This window comes from Corvus hawaiiensis, chromosome 9, assembly GCF_020740725.1.
Source record: "Corvus hawaiiensis isolate bCorHaw1 chromosome 9, bCorHaw1.pri.cur, whole genome shotgun sequence".
NCBI lineage: Eukaryota > Metazoa > Chordata > Aves > Passeriformes > Corvidae > Corvus > Corvus hawaiiensis.
Window position 1 is genome coordinate 7,917,340 of NC_063221.1, and position 14,391 is coordinate 7,931,730.

Genomic DNA, 14,391 nt, shown 5'->3' on the forward strand with positions numbered 1-14,391 from the left:
TGAGTTAATTCACTCCTCGTGCTGGAGAGCCCTGCCAGTGCCTCTGCCTTTCTCTCCCAGCCCAGTCTTGCCGCTGCTGCTGCTGCCACCCACAGCAGGAGCTTGGTGCCACAGGAGTATGTGAGGACCTCAGATCCCTGCCAGCACCAGGTCTGAGCAAGAGAAGCAGTTTTTAAGTTGCTTGCTGGAGGCAAAGCCTGGCTTTGGCAAGTGGGTGGTGGCAGGACGAAGTCTGGGCCAAGCCCACCCCAGGCAGCTGAGCATAGGCAGCAAGCTCTTACCCTGGGAAAGCTGGAATTCCTCAACTTTGATGGAGGGATTTTGCAGCATTCCCATGAGGTTAGGGTGGAAATGGTTGTACCCAGGATGCAGGGCAAGGAAAGCTTCCACAACCACAGCCATCAGTGCACTGAGTTGCCAGAATTGGGTGTTTGTCAGTTTTAGGTTCGAGTCATTCAGTGTCCTGAGCACAGACTTCCCAAGGGACTGCTCTGGCTGTGAGAGGCAGCACCAGCAGCAAACCAACAGTCCTGGTCAGAAACTTTGCAGTAAAAGAATTTACTAAGCAACTTTTATAGACTTTTTTTTTCTCCCCCCAAGGCTGGAAAGACCATTAGGAGTGTCTGGTCTTGGGATGGTAGAGAGCACTCCTCCATATATTCCTTTGATACTGTGGTTTCATATTGCAGCCTGTGCTGTCCCACCCTGGACTGGTGGCAGGGAGAACTGCAGTCAGCAGAAATGAGTGTTGTTTCCAGCAGTGTCTGCATGCTTGGGGATTGGTTTTCACTTAGGAGATGTTATGAAGGAGATTCTACAACAAAAACAACTCCTTCACCCAAGCTTTGGGTCTGTTTTACCCATTCCTGCATTGTGCAGAGGACAGACCATCAGCTGCTGTTTTCCACACGACTGCTTTTGTACATGGAATGGCATCTTCTGGCTATAGTGGATCATTCCTCCTCCTGGGATTGCTGGTGTGACCCCATGGTGTGACCCCATGGTGTGACCCCGGGGTCCCCATGCCTGAGGGAAGGGGGGATGCAGAGATGCGGCACAGGTGGGTAGAGGCCTCCTGGCTCCGTCAGCTGGGCAGGCCAGAGGGAAAGAAGTCCCTCCTGAGGAGTACCCTTGCAAAGCAGGAGCTTTGGCAGGGTCTGGCAGTAAGGAGGGGCCTAGGTACCACGGTGGGAGAGCTCCTGGGACCCTGCTGCTGCTCCTTCAGAGGGCCCTGCTCCCCACCAGCCCTGGACTGCACTGACCTGTTCCTCTAGGGCTCCACACCGGCCCCACGGACAGAACTCTTGACTCGAGGTCTGGAGTTTTTGCTACAGCCGCCAGCTGGTCCTGCATTTACCCAAGATTCAGGGCAGGGAAAGCTGCCACAACCACAGCCATCAGTGCGGTGCCCTGAGGTGCTAGAATTAGGTGTTGATCAGTTTGGGGCTTGAGTCATTCAGTGCTGCGGTTATCCTGAGCGCAGACCTTCCCAAGGGACAGCTCTGGCTGTGAGAGGCAGCACGAGCAGCAAACCAACAACGATGGAATTTGATCGCTCCGACACAGGAAACCTGATGACAGCGCAGAGATGCCCCAGAGGTCGGGGGGTGAACAGCAGTAGAGCTTGGAGCATAATCCCCTGCCCGATTCCCCAACTACGTCTGCTTCTACTTCAGGGAAAACAGAGCGGGACCCAAAGGCCGGGGCTGTAAACAAGGGCCAGGGCCATGAGGAGCGCCGGTTACCAAGGCGACCCGCCCCGCCCCGCCCCGCCCTCCACGCGCCTCTCGCGAGACCGTCCGGCGAGGGCTGGCAGTTCCCGCCTCTCTGGCGCAGGCGGACGCCCTCCCCATTGGCTGGACGCTGCGGGGCGGGCGCGCTCCCCATTGATCGAGCGGTGGGGGGCGCGGTGTCGCCGCGGGCCCTGATTGGCGACTGGGCGGGCAGGCGCCGCGAGCGCGGACAGCATGGCGGCGCCGGCCCGGCGGACCGTCGTGTTCGTGACAGGCAACGCCAAGAAGCTGGAGGAGGTGAGGGCGGCGGGACCGGGACCTGGCAAGCGCGTTTGCTTCCCTCCCTCCCTCCCTCCCTTGCTTGCTTCTCCCTCACTTTTCACTCCCTTCTCCCTGCGCAGGTCACGCAGATCCTCGGGGACTCCTCTCCCTACACGCTGGTGGCGAAGAAAATTGACCGTAAGTTATTGGCGGGGCCCGGGAGGATGCGGCGGCTCCTCCCGTCCCGGCCCGTCTGCTCAGCACCGATCCCTCTGTCCGCAGTGCCCGAGTACCAGGGGGATCCAGATGAGATCTCCGTGCAGAAGTGCCGTGAAGCCGCCCGGCAGGTCATTCACTCTCTCCCTTTTCCCGGCGAGATGGGTGTGGAGGGACCCAGACAGGGAGACTGAGGCATCCAGACCGACCCCGAGGAAAGCCAGGGACACATCCAGCCTGACCTGGCCTCGCTGCATTTCCATCATCCGGCTGTTCTGGTTTATGCCGGATGATGGTGAATTCTCGCTGATGACACCGAGCTTTGGTAGTCCTGCTGCTGTGTCCCTCGAGCAATAGGAAGTCGTGGAAGATCCTTCAGTTCAGCCCCGGTGGCTGCAGGACAAAGAATTTTCTGTCTACTGAACATTCCAGAGCTGTCTCTGGGATGGGTGTCCTAAAAGTACCAAGTTCTTTTTTGAGAAAAATGCAGGCGTGCCTCTGGGACACAGGCTTTCCCTCTCCTTGTCCTGCTGGTCCTGTCCTCCAGGAGGGCAAGGAGTGTTCAGCGCTGCTCGTTTTCCTCCATATGAAACCTTCCCTACTGTTGCTCAGCCTCTCTGGCCTGCCTGGGGAGAGCTTGGGTTTGATTGTGTCTGTCTGGTGTGGGTTGCCTTTGAGGTGAAGATTGCACTTGAGGTCAAGTGGAAATGTGAGGACAGGATAGAGCAAGGGGATGGGTTTGGAGGCAGTACCTTCCTTTAGGTCAAATGTTTTCCTTCTCTTGGGCTTTCACTGTAGGTTCAGGGACCTGTTATAGTAGAGGACACCTGCTTGTGCTTCAATGCCCTGGGGGGCCTGCCAGGACCCTACATGTAAGTAGGAGGGAAGTTGTTTCCCCTTTCGTGTGCCAGAGTTAGGAGCACAGGCAGGCAGGGTGGGCACCACACTCCAGGAGCAGTAGGGTCAGGGAGGTGATTGCTGGTCTGTGGCCCTGATCTTCATCCTGCACCCCAGCGGCTGGACTGAACTCCTTGAGTCCTGACGTAAGTCACGGAGCAGGATAGAAGAGACAGACCTGGATTGTTGGGTCTGGCTCCCAATCTATGGTGCCTGTTCTGGCAGCTTGGGAACCTGTCCACACAGCACGCTCTGTGTAATAAAAGGCTTTCAGCAGGACTCTGGGATGAGTGCCCCATAGGTTCTCATGGGGACATCTTTAATCCAGAAGATAACTAAGTTATTACATTACAGTGGAACTCCTCTAGTAAAATATTGCCTCATCTCCTGGAATTAACTTCAAGTGTGATTAATTCTTCCAAACTATCTCTGCTACACTAAGCAGACATAAAAGCTTTATATTACAGAATAGAATCATGGAATATCCTGAGCTGGAAGCAGCCACAAGTATCATCAAGTCCAAATCCTAGCCCTGCCCAGGACAGCCCCAAGAGTCCTGAGAGTGCCTGAGAGTGTTGTCCAAACAGTTCTTGAACTCTGGCAGGCATGGGGCTGTGACCAAGTCAGCACCACAACTCAGTGTAAAAAGCGAACAATTTGTGTTGAGAGATGTATTTTGGCAAGTCAGTGTTCAGGAGTGAGAACTGTGTTATTTATATGGGCCCCAGGACTGCAGTAAGTTAAATACCCCACTGTGTCCCCTTCAGCTTAAGAGCTAACTAAGTCTGTCCTTTCTTGTACATAGTTCAGAACAAGGTCATCTGACCACACACTGAAGAGGGATTCAAAGACCTATGAAAATACAGGCAACATTGTCTCAAAGATGCCTGTATTTCTGAGAGATAATAGCAAAAATTAATCTTCCCTCTCTCCTTCCTTTTCAGAAAATGGTTCCTGGAGAAACTCAAGCCAGAAGGTACTGCCCTCGTGTTACTGCTCTGTGTGTAATGCACAACTTTGCCCCTGAAGTGGCTCCCTGCCCGTGCTGGGGGAACCAACAGGTTCCTTGAGCCTGTTCTGTGCCCTCCTTCCCAGGATGTTGTTTTACTCAGCAGCTTCATCCCTGGATTCCCAGGCTCCTGCCTCTACAGGCTGCTGGCAGGGCTCATGGGAGCATCTTGTTTGTCCTCAGTGGGACCTGGAAGACCTCCTGTTCCCTATGGCTTCAGTGTTAGCCGCTCTCCACTAATGCTCCCCTCCCCTGATGTGCAGTGACTGCCTTGATCCCGCAGTTCAGAGTGTGACTGCAAATCCTGTGCCGATCTCATTAACATGAGCATTAATCACATTAATCACTCTGGGCTTTAGTCCTCCCTGGTGCTACATGCTCGGTTGTTTCCTCTCCCAGGGCTCTGCAGCTCCCGCTGTGAGATGAGATCTGAGGCTCTGGCTTCAGTCACAGCAGGGAATCTGCCAAGAACATCCTGGTGCCTGAGCTTTGTCACCTCCTGTGGTGGTTGGGAATGCAATGTGGAGTGCTCTCTCCATCCATCCGTGCCGAGGTGGGTGTGTTGCATTCCCAGGGAGCAGCAATAACTCCAGGATCCTTTCTGTGTCCCTCAGGCCTGTACAAGCTGCTGGCTGGCTTTGAAGACAAGTCTGCCTATGCACTCTGCACCTTCGCCTTCAGTAGCGGGAACCCGGAGGAGCCAGTGAGGCTCTTCAAAGGCCAGACCCATGTAGGTGGTGTGTGCCTGGGGAAGGCAACGTGCTGAGGGAGGAGGGCTGCAATGTGAATTTCATAGCAGCACTGGCTCTGCTGAGGACAATTTTGGTGGCCTCTGGGTCGCTGGATGCCCTTGGAGCTTCTCTGTGTTGGGAACAGGCTTAGGAAGAGCGCAGCTGGTGGGAGGTGGGTGCTGAGGGTGCAGCCCTTTGCGCAGTGGTACTTACTGAACTCTGCATGTTACCTCGGTCTCTTCAGCCCCCATCTCCCTCTGACAGGACTGTATTCAAGTACTGTTGTTAGCTCTGTTATTTGGAGAGGTCAAAGCACTGTCAACATAGGGCAGTGTGAATTTGGAGCTGCTAATTTTGGTCACATCCTGGGGAGGAGCTGGGAAGGGGGACAGCACCATGCAGAGCCTGTGGTGGCTGCAGTGTGAGCTATGGCTGCATGTCTCGGTGTCCTCAGTCCATGCTTGAAATGTGAGTGCAAGGGAAGTGCTGTGAAACCACAGCTTAAGGGTCTTTTTTGCTTTCTCATGGCAGGGGCTGATAGTGGAGCCCAGAGGCCCTCGGGATTTTGGCTGGGATCCCTGCTTTCAGCCGGATGGCTACAACCAGACGTAAGTGGTATTTTACCTACAGCTCTTTATGTAAGGCAAACCTTGGTCAAGGGTGTCAAGAGGAACTTGCTTATGAGGAAGGGCATCAGGGAGAAACATCCTCCTGGATCTGAATGAGGTGTGTTACAGGGAGCACCTGGATTAGGATGGGGGCTGTTAGCTGTGCCACTGTGTCACTGCAGGTGCCCCAGTGAGCCAAGCAGGGAGGGCAGAGCCGGAGCTCTTGGTGCTCGGGGGATGTGCTGTAGTGTCTCTGCTACTGAGACTTGTGGTTTCTCTCCCCTGCAGCTACGCTGAACTGCCTAAGGCAGTGAAGAACTCCATCTCACACCGGTACAGGGCGCTGAGCGAGCTCTCCACCTTCTTTCTTCAGAGCGACTCGACAGAGCCCCACCCCGGCCCCAGCTAGCGCCCGAGCTGTGGGCACGCCTTGTTCACACAACCACCGAATTACTGGGGTTGGAAAGGACCTCTGGAGATCACCTAGTCCAACCCCCCTGCCAACGCAGGTATTGTCCATGTCACACGCAGCCCCGGCAGAGCTTCCCTCCGCTGCGGGATGCCATTAAAGCTGCTCCTTTTGAACCCACCGCTACCTCGTTCACCGCTCTTTTTGTTGCTTCGGTAGTGCCGCAGAGCCCAGCTGGGCTGTTGAAGCTGCGCGTTTGTGCCTCAGGGGCGGCTCCGGCCCGGGCAGTCCCTGCCGCCCTTCCTGCCAGAAGTCCTAGAGCCGAGTGTCGGGTGCTCCTGGGCACCGCGACCGAGCGGGGGCGCTCGGAGCCGCCGGCCAATGGGGAGCGGCCGGGGCAGAGACAGCCAATGGGGAGCGGCCGGGGCAGAGACAGCCAATGGGGAGCGGCCGGGGCAGAGACAGCCAATGGGGAGCGGCCGGGGGAGAGACAGCCAATGGGGAGCGGCCGGGGCAGAGACAGCCAATGGGGAGCGGCCGGGGCAGAGACAGCCAATGGGGAGCGGCAGCCAATGGAGGCGGGTGCATCGCCCCGCGCGCGCCGCGCAGCCGGAAGCGGTCAGCGCGGGGGACACGTGGGGCGGGACCGGCCCGGCCGGCCATGGAGCTGCTGCCCCGCAGCCCCGGCGAGTTCGGCTCCGCCCGCTACTGGGATCGCTTCTTCCGCCAGCGCGGGCAGCGCCCCTTCGAGTGGTACGGGGCCTTCCCGGAGCTCTGCCCCGTCCTGCACAAGTATGTGCGACCGCGCGACAAGGTGAGCCCCGGCTGGTAGCTAGCGCTGTGTGCCTGGGACGCGTTGCCTCTGGGCTCCTCCTGCGCGTCGAGCTTTCGGGTGACCTTATCGCTGTCTACAGCTACCTGAACGGAGGTTGTAGCCAGGTGGGGGTCGGCCTCATCTCCCAGGCGACCAGCGGCAGGATGAGAGAACACAGTCTTAAGCTGCGTTAGGGGAAGTTTAGGTTGCACAGTAGAAAGAATTTTTTCACAGTAAGGGTGCTTAGACATTGGAATGGACTGCCTGGAGAGGTGGTGGAGGCACCGTCCCTGGAAGTGTTTAAGGAAAGACTGGATGTGGCACTTGGTGCCATGGTGTGGTTCACAAGGTGTTTGGTCATAAGTTTGACTCAATGATCTCAGAGATCTTTTCCAACCAAATTGATTCAGTGTGATTCTGTGTGTGAGTTCTGTGCTGCTGTGTCCCACTATAAGCTGCCACCGTGCAGACACAATGTGAGTCATAGCAGTGTGCCATAGCAAGAGGACAGGAGGGACCTACAAGTTGGGGACCTCTGGGGGTTAAAACACCCAGTTCATCCCCAAAAGACATGCAGCAGTGTAGTGGTTTGGTCCAAAATACTCATTACTGTTTATCTGCTGTGAGATAAGAATTAGGAGAAATGCAAAACAGGCACCAAACTTGAAAGAATATAAAGAAGTTTATTAACAGACCTAAAAGAAGAAAAAAAAATTATACCACCTTCAGAACTCTCCTCCTCCCCCCACCTTCCTCCCTTCTCCCACTGACAATGTTCAAAGACAACCCTTAAGATGTTCAGTCTGTTTACCACTGCCATGATAACCTTGTTCAGTCCATTTAGAAAGAGAAGTCTCTTCTTGCTCATGCTATGAAAACATTATCACAACGAGACAGCCGCCCACTTCCAAATATCGTTCAGTCCATTTAGGAAGAGGAGTCTCTCTGCCTGCGTGTGAGTCCTTTCCCCCGACTTGCAGCTTTTCCCACAACTGCTTTCGAGGGTCCACTCGAAGTTTTTTGGGGTACAATTTTAAGGTTGAGCCGTTCAGAAACAGAAACAGAGGCCCTTCTCCTTCCCTGGGAGCAAAGGGTCTTCCTCATCTTCATCTTTAGGACTATCTCTGGGAGCATCTCTAGGAACTGAGGTTTTCTCCTTTCCCATTTGGAGCAAAAGTCCTCATCTGGTTCATCTCTCCCTGTCCAAACTTCTCATGAAATTACAGCTGCGTCAGCATCTGCCTATCTCAGCACAGGTGCTTTTGCTTACGAGTTGAACACTCCACCCCCCATGTCTTCATGAAATTACAACGGGTACTCTGATATATCATAGCTTCACAACAGAATTTCAGCTTTAAGCATCTCCTCTCTCTCTTCCCTCAGGTTTTCAGCTCTTCACAGCAATAAAAAGGGTTAATCTCACCTCGGCCTTGCAGCTTTGCAGCTGGAATGTTGAATTTTTCTTATCGCAGTGGAGAGGGGGGAGAGCCGAGCCGCTCCGGCTGCCCACGGCAAGGCAGTGGGGGGGGTTCCACGGCTGGAACAGGTCCATCGGCTCCAGGATGGCCGTGGCCCGGCCCGGCCTGGCCCAAGCAGGGCCTGGCCGGGCCCACTGGGCCCTGCTCGGGCCCTGCAGCCACCTGTGCCAGCGCCGGAAACGAGAGAGAGCTTGGAGGGGGAGTTTGCCTATTCTTAAATGTGGATCACAGAGGTGATCACAACTTTAAGTGGCTTAGAGAATTGTCCATATTCAAACTGGCCAGCTGATAGGCTCTATCAGTTCCCAGAGGAAACTGTAAGCACCCCTTAGCAAGGACGTCCCTTCCGGGACTATGCTTGCTAACCTATGACAAGCAGATACATCACTTCTGTGTCCATGGGACTTACCTCTATGGAGATGTTGTCTTGGGCCCCAGAGACTGGGTTTGCAGGCCCTGTGGGTATAGTTTTCACAGAGGGCTCCTAGACATGTCTGGTATTTACTCATAAAATGCTTTGGGGGGTGTTTCCAGGGTGTTCTCACCATCACACTGCTCTTGTGCCACTCCTCAGGTCCTCGTGGTGGGCTGTGGGAACTCGGAGCTGAGTGAGCAGATGTACGATGTGGGAATGTGCGACGACATCATCAACATCGACATCAGCGATGCCGTGATCCGCCAGATGCAGGAGCGCAGTGGGAGCACAAGGCCAAAGATGAGCTACCTGCTGATGGACATGCTCCAGATGGACTTCCCTGATGCCCATTTCCAAGTGGTCCTGGACAAAGGCACACTGGATGCCCTCCTCACTGATGAAGAGGAGGCTGCTATAGCCAAGGTGGACCAGATGTTTGCTGAGATCAGCCGGGTCCTGCAGGTAGGAGGGCGCTACCTCTGCGTCTCCTTGGCTCAAGCCCACGTGCTGAAGAAAGCTGTGGAATACTTCTCCCAGGAAGGCTGGGTCGTGCGTGTCCATCAGGTGGCCAGCAGTGGAGACAAGCAGCAGTTTGTCCTACCGGTCTTTGTGTATGTCATGACAAAGTTCAGGAAGATCCCTGGCTCGGCACCACAGATCCTGGAGATCTGTCCTGAGGAGCAGGACAAGCCGATGCGGATGGAGAGTGTGGAGCAGCTGGTGGCAGCAGTGAAGGACAGGCAGCATTATGCCCTGCTCTGCAGCCAGATAAGCAAAACCCCCTGCAGGGAACAGGTTTCCTTGGATCTGTGTGACAAAGAGAGCGGGAAGCCTCGCTACACGCTGCATGTGGTCGACAGCCCCTTGGTGAAACCTTCCCGAGACAATCACTTTGCCATCTTCATCAGTGAGTACAGCCTGTCTGGGCTGCAGTGAGGTTGTGCCCTGGCCAGGAGCTGCAAAAGAGCCAGCCCTTCAGGGTCTGTTGTATTTGGGGCTGGAGAGGGAAATAACCCACCTGTGCAGGGTTTGGTTGATGTTTTAGTCCTGGCTTTGTGGTGGGGTATGTGTTTGCCTGGCGATGCAGAGATCTGGCCCAGAGCTTGTTGGCTGCATCTCCCCGCAGAGGGACACTGCCTGCCCCACCTCCAAGGTGGCAATTCCTGCCTTGATGCTGGTGACAGCCAACTTAGCACATTGCAGCTGGAAAGGCATCGCTGCTCTGGGTGGGTGTCCTGGCTTGCAGGGCCAGACTGCTGGGCTGCACTTGGGTTTGTGCTTGCACCTCACAGAAATGTATCGGCCTCTGCCAGCAGCACTGTTCCCTCCCAGCATGCCTGCAAAGCTGGGGCTTAGGGGCTGGAGACAAGTCAGGAGCCTCTTGGACACCCCATTCTAATGAGATGTGGTTTTTCCAGCTTCCTGCATGAGCCTGCCCAAAACAGGGGAGATCCTGGCTCTCTTGGTGGTTGCAGTGCACAGCTCTAGTCAAACATCCCTGAGATGTCTCGTCATTCCCTGTGGCTCCTCCCTTGGAGACTCGAGGGCCAGGAGCAGCCCAGGCTGATGGCAGCCCCTTCTGCAGTCCCACAGGGCAGAGAAACCGAGTGGCTCTTTGGGACGGAGGAAGGGCGGAGGCAGCTGGCGGCCAGCGCGGGCTTCAGGCGCCTGCTCACGGTGGCCCTGCACAGGGAGCAGCACTACGAGGGCATGGCCGGCATCCAGGCGGAGCTGTCGGGGAAGGTGATGGAGCTGGCCCCGCCAGGCCTCCCTGCCCGGCAGCAGGTGAGCCCCCACTGCCCAGCACCCTGGCCAGGCTTCCCAAAACTGGGGCCAGGCTGGCTCTCTGCCAGCAGGGAAACCCTCTTCTCCAAGGGAGACCAAGCTGCAAGGTGTGAGCTGGATGCCCTGGTGGGGAGGGGATGGGCCTCAGGTGCAGCTTCTCTCAGTTTTCCCTCCAGCTGTCTGCCTTTGCTTGGAGGCAGGATTTGAGGTGCTTGTGTGGCAGGATTCAGTATGAAGTCCTTGCCCTCCAAAACCCAGAATCCCAAGAAAAGCAGAGATCCTGGAACCTTGAGAGTATCCAGCCCCTTCTTTATCCTTGCTTTAACTTCTGTTCCATCTGTCTCCTTCCTGCTCCAACTCTACACACTTGAGCTCTTGCAAAAAATCTTGATGTGTTTGCTCCCTGTATTCCCTGCATTGGGAGTAAAGCTAGTGCAGATCCCCAGCTCTCCTGTGGCATCCCACAGCTCCTTTGTTGTGTCTGCTGTGTCCTGGCTCTGTAGCCATAGTCAGGACAGTGAGAATGTCACGCTCTGTTCCTGTAGCCTTTCCTCCTTCATAGCAGCCCCTGCCCTCCCTGCAGGTGCCCTTCCTGTCTGTGGGAGGGGACATTGGGGTGCGGACGGTGCAGCACTGTGACACCAGCCCCCTGAGCGGGGAGTACGTCGTGGAGGACGTGAAGGGAGATGGCAGCTGTTACTTCCGCCGCCTTGTCTTCCTCCGCAACAGGAACGTGGTGCAGTCAGAGGCTCGGCTCCTGGCTCCCACACCTCTCCAAGGTATGTGGGGCAGCTGGGAAAAGGCAGGGGTTGATTTTTTGGGGTGACAGAAAGTGAGAGCAATACAGGAGGAAGGTAGAAGTCCCGCTGGGACCTGCCTGTCTTGTCCCAGAGCAGCTCCGGGAGTGTTTTTACACCATGGGCAGGACAGGGCTGGGGGTGACTAGTCCACAGAAAGCAACTCCATCTCCTACCTTGCCTTACCGGCTGAAGTCTTGTGTCATTCAGGCCAGAAGAAGCGGAGGAAGGACAAGAAGAAACCCAGCCCCACTGAGCCACCTGGAGCCATCGACAAGAGCTATCTGTGCTGTGAGCACCACAAGGCCATGGTTGCGGGGCTCTGCCTGCTGGGGGGCCCCGACGCCCTCCCAGGTGACGAGGCTGGCAGTGGGAGGCTGTGCTGGGGGCAGGTGCATGTGTGTCCCCATGTCACAGCCCCTTGGGGGAAGGCTCTTTCAGCCAAGGTGCCCCGTGCACCATTCCAAATGTGGTTTGGGGATGGTGGGTGGGACAAGCAGTGGGATTATGGCATCCTGGTAGCTCACTGGGTACTCTTGGTTGGCAGGAGAGCTGGCAGTGCTGGTGGTGGGGCTCGGCGGGGGCAGCCTGCCCCTCTTTGTCCATGATTACTTCTCTCAGGCCCACGTGGCCGTGGTGGAGATCGACCCCTCCATGCTGGAAGTGGCCACGCACTGGTTCGACTTCTCCCAGGGTGACCGGATGCAAGTGCACATCTCTGATGGTCTGGACTACGTGGCCAACCTGGCAGCTGAAGGTACCATCTCACAGAGCATCCCGGGTGGCCCATTGAGCCCAGTGGGTGACACGCTGGGAGCAGAGTCCTGGGCTGTTGTCACCACCTGATTCCTCTTCCTGCCTATCTCCTGCCATGTGTCACAATCTCCAGCCTCACCAGGTCTCTGCAGCTCACAGCCTGTCCTTGCCAACCTGTGTAGAGGACTTTAGATTTGTTGCCTCCCACAGCACCAAGGGCTTGTAAAGAGAAACCCCAGCAGAGAAGACACCCATAACATGGCAGAAGGGATGTCTTAACCATCCCATTTGTTGCCTTCCCACCACGTGTGTGGCTCACCTCTGTCCCATAGGATAACAGCTGTCTGTGCTTCCTCCTGCAGCATCAGCCCAGTACCATGCCGTCATGTTTGATGTGGACAGCAAAGACCTCACAGTGGGGATGAGCTGCCCGCCCCCAGCCTTTGTGGAAAAGCCCTTCCTGCAGAAAGTTAGAAACATCCTCAAGCCAGAAGGTAGGAGGGGAGATCCGGCCATGTCCCCATGGCCAGGCTGACCAGTTCTGTGTGGAGTTGGGGCTGTGTTTCTCATCCTGGAGAATAGTGGCCACAGCCAGGATTGCTGCATGGCATCCACTTCTCCTGGGTGTTTCAGTGGTCATTGTGACAGCAGGATGGAGTGGGTGGCCTGCAACGCTGCTGGGTCGGGCAGGCTGAGACATCCCGGGGGGCCAACAGAGTTTCCTGGAAGCAGAAGTTGTAGGAGATACCTGAGAACAGATCTTGTGGCCTCCCACAACCTGTGCAGCAGCAGGGATGTGGAGCAGGGCCAGGGGCACCAGAGAAGTGCCGGTACTCCTCGTGCTGCCATGAGGGAGACATTTGCACCAGGGTGGCACTGATCCAGCTGTGTTCCTGCAGGGAGCAGGGTGGTGTATGTGGGCTGGTTCAATTCCCTTCCCTCTCGCCCTGCTGCAGGAGTCTTCGTGCTCAACTTGGTGTGCCGCGATGCCCAGCTGAAGGAGTCTGTCCTGGCCACCCTCAGGGACGTCTTCCCTCTTCTCTACATGCGCCGCATCGAAGGGGAGGTCAATGAGATCCTGTTCTGCCAGCCCAGCCCTGAGGGCCGACGCGACCCCACAGAGCTGGGGGCACGTGCCCGGGCACTGGAGGGGGCCCTACGGCAGCCTGGGCGGCCCTGGGACAGCTCGTACGTGCTGGCAGACATGCTGCAGGCCATCCACATCCTCTGAGGGGGACTCTGATGCTGCTTCAACACAGTGGTCCTCCTGTGGGGGCTGTGGCCCCACAATGGGGTGCCCGTGGCTGGGACTGCTGCCCTGTGGGGGGCCAGTGCTGGTCTGGGCCTGCCAGAAGGATGGGACTGGCACGGGAAGGTGCTTCCTGCAGCGTGGCTCCTGAGGAAGGGGCCCAGCACCACAGAGGACTCTACAGCCCGAGGGGCAGAGCTGGTAGGGGGGAGGAAGGTGCTGTGGGACTGGCAGGACTGTGGGTTTGGCTTTGTCCTCATTGCTTTCCCACTTTTGGAAAAACATCCCTTCGACTCTCCTTCCCTGCTCCAAGGCTGGTTGTGGATGTGTGTGGGTGGGCTGCGAGCTGTGAGAATAAAGTGCTATGGGGTGCTCTGAGGCCTGTAGTTCTTTGCTGAGGCTCATTTCTGAAGCACCCGCACCCCTGGAAAAAGTACGGTCACCTCCTCACTTCAAAGGCATGTCCTGGGAGCAGGCAGCTGCACCTTGAACCCCACTGCCTCCTCACCACTCATCCTCCCCAAACTGGATCCCACTATGTTTCCCCTCTTCTGAATCTTTCCAGCTATCTCCACTGAACTGAAACCGGTAACCCTCGACCTCTGAACTCTTCTCCCCCAGGGCCAGCAGGGACCCAGCCCTGAGCTCAGGCTCCTGGCCATACCAACCCACTCACCCAGCTGGTGCAGGTCAGCCTTCCTGCAGGATGAAAGGGCAGCCAGAAAATACCCATTGGGGTGTCCCTATAGCACCTCAATCCTGCCCAGACAGCTCATTTTGAAGGGTTTCAGAGCCTGGTGCCTCCTTACAGGGTTTACCTGAAGAGCTGCCCTGTGTGTCCTGGCTGCTTACAGACAGCTGACCTGCTGGTTCTCATTCATCAGACCCTATTTTTGGGGGCTTGTCTTTCTCGCCTGCAACAGCTGGTACCAAAATGAGTCTGAGACATGGTACCAAAGTGACCAGCTTGCAGACAGCAAGGTGACAAACTGATGCTTTGCCACTACTCCTGCACCCTCACTGCATGCTCCGTTCTGCCGCTGGCAGCCTGAGTGAGGACGTGTTTCTGACAGCTGCTTCCCAAAGCAAACCCTCCCCAGCCACCTTTCCACAGCCCAGGGAGGTAACAACACACCAGGAGATGATCCCAGGAGGGATCTGTGTCTGGGCATCGCTGCTGGAGCCATCTCCCAGCTCTGCAGCTCACACACTCTGTCTCAACCAGGGTCTCAG

The 14,391-nt window shown here is 56.4% G+C and overlaps 2 protein-coding genes across 3 annotated transcripts; both read left to right on the plus strand.

Moving 5' to 3' along the window:
* The first annotated feature begins 1,919 nt into the window (after positions 1-1,919).
* ITPA (inosine triphosphatase) lies at positions 1,920-6,044 on the plus strand. The gene is made up of 8 exons (XM_048312952.1): positions 1,920-2,030; positions 2,135-2,192; positions 2,277-2,341; positions 3,009-3,082; positions 4,052-4,083; positions 4,731-4,846; positions 5,379-5,455; positions 5,744-6,044. Exons 1-8 carry the CDS (start codon positions 1,968-1,970, stop codon positions 5,862-5,864), a joined length of 606 nt encoding a protein of 201 aa, XP_048168909.1. The 5' UTR covers positions 1,920-1,967; the 3' UTR covers positions 5,865-6,044.
* A 431-nt stretch (positions 6,045-6,475) lies between these two features.
* Positions 6,476-13,536, plus strand: METTL13 (methyltransferase 13, eEF1A lysine and N-terminal methyltransferase). Of its 2 annotated transcripts, XM_048313284.1 has the most exons (8): positions 6,477-6,678; positions 8,731-9,478; positions 10,157-10,356; positions 10,940-11,135; positions 11,364-11,507; positions 11,701-11,910; positions 12,272-12,403; positions 12,866-13,536. In XM_048313284.1, exons 1-8 carry the CDS (start codon positions 6,526-6,528, stop codon positions 13,138-13,140), a joined length of 2,058 nt encoding a protein of 685 aa, XP_048169241.1. In that variant the 5' UTR covers positions 6,477-6,525; the 3' UTR covers positions 13,141-13,536. The 2 variants fall into 2 exon arrangements, with proteins under 2 accessions (XP_048169242.1, XP_048169241.1); XM_048313285.1 differs by lacking the exons at positions 12,272-12,403; positions 12,866-13,536 and adding an exon at positions 12,043-12,176 and having other exon boundaries at positions 6,476-6,678.
* The last annotated feature ends 855 nt before the right edge of the window (positions 13,537-14,391 follow it).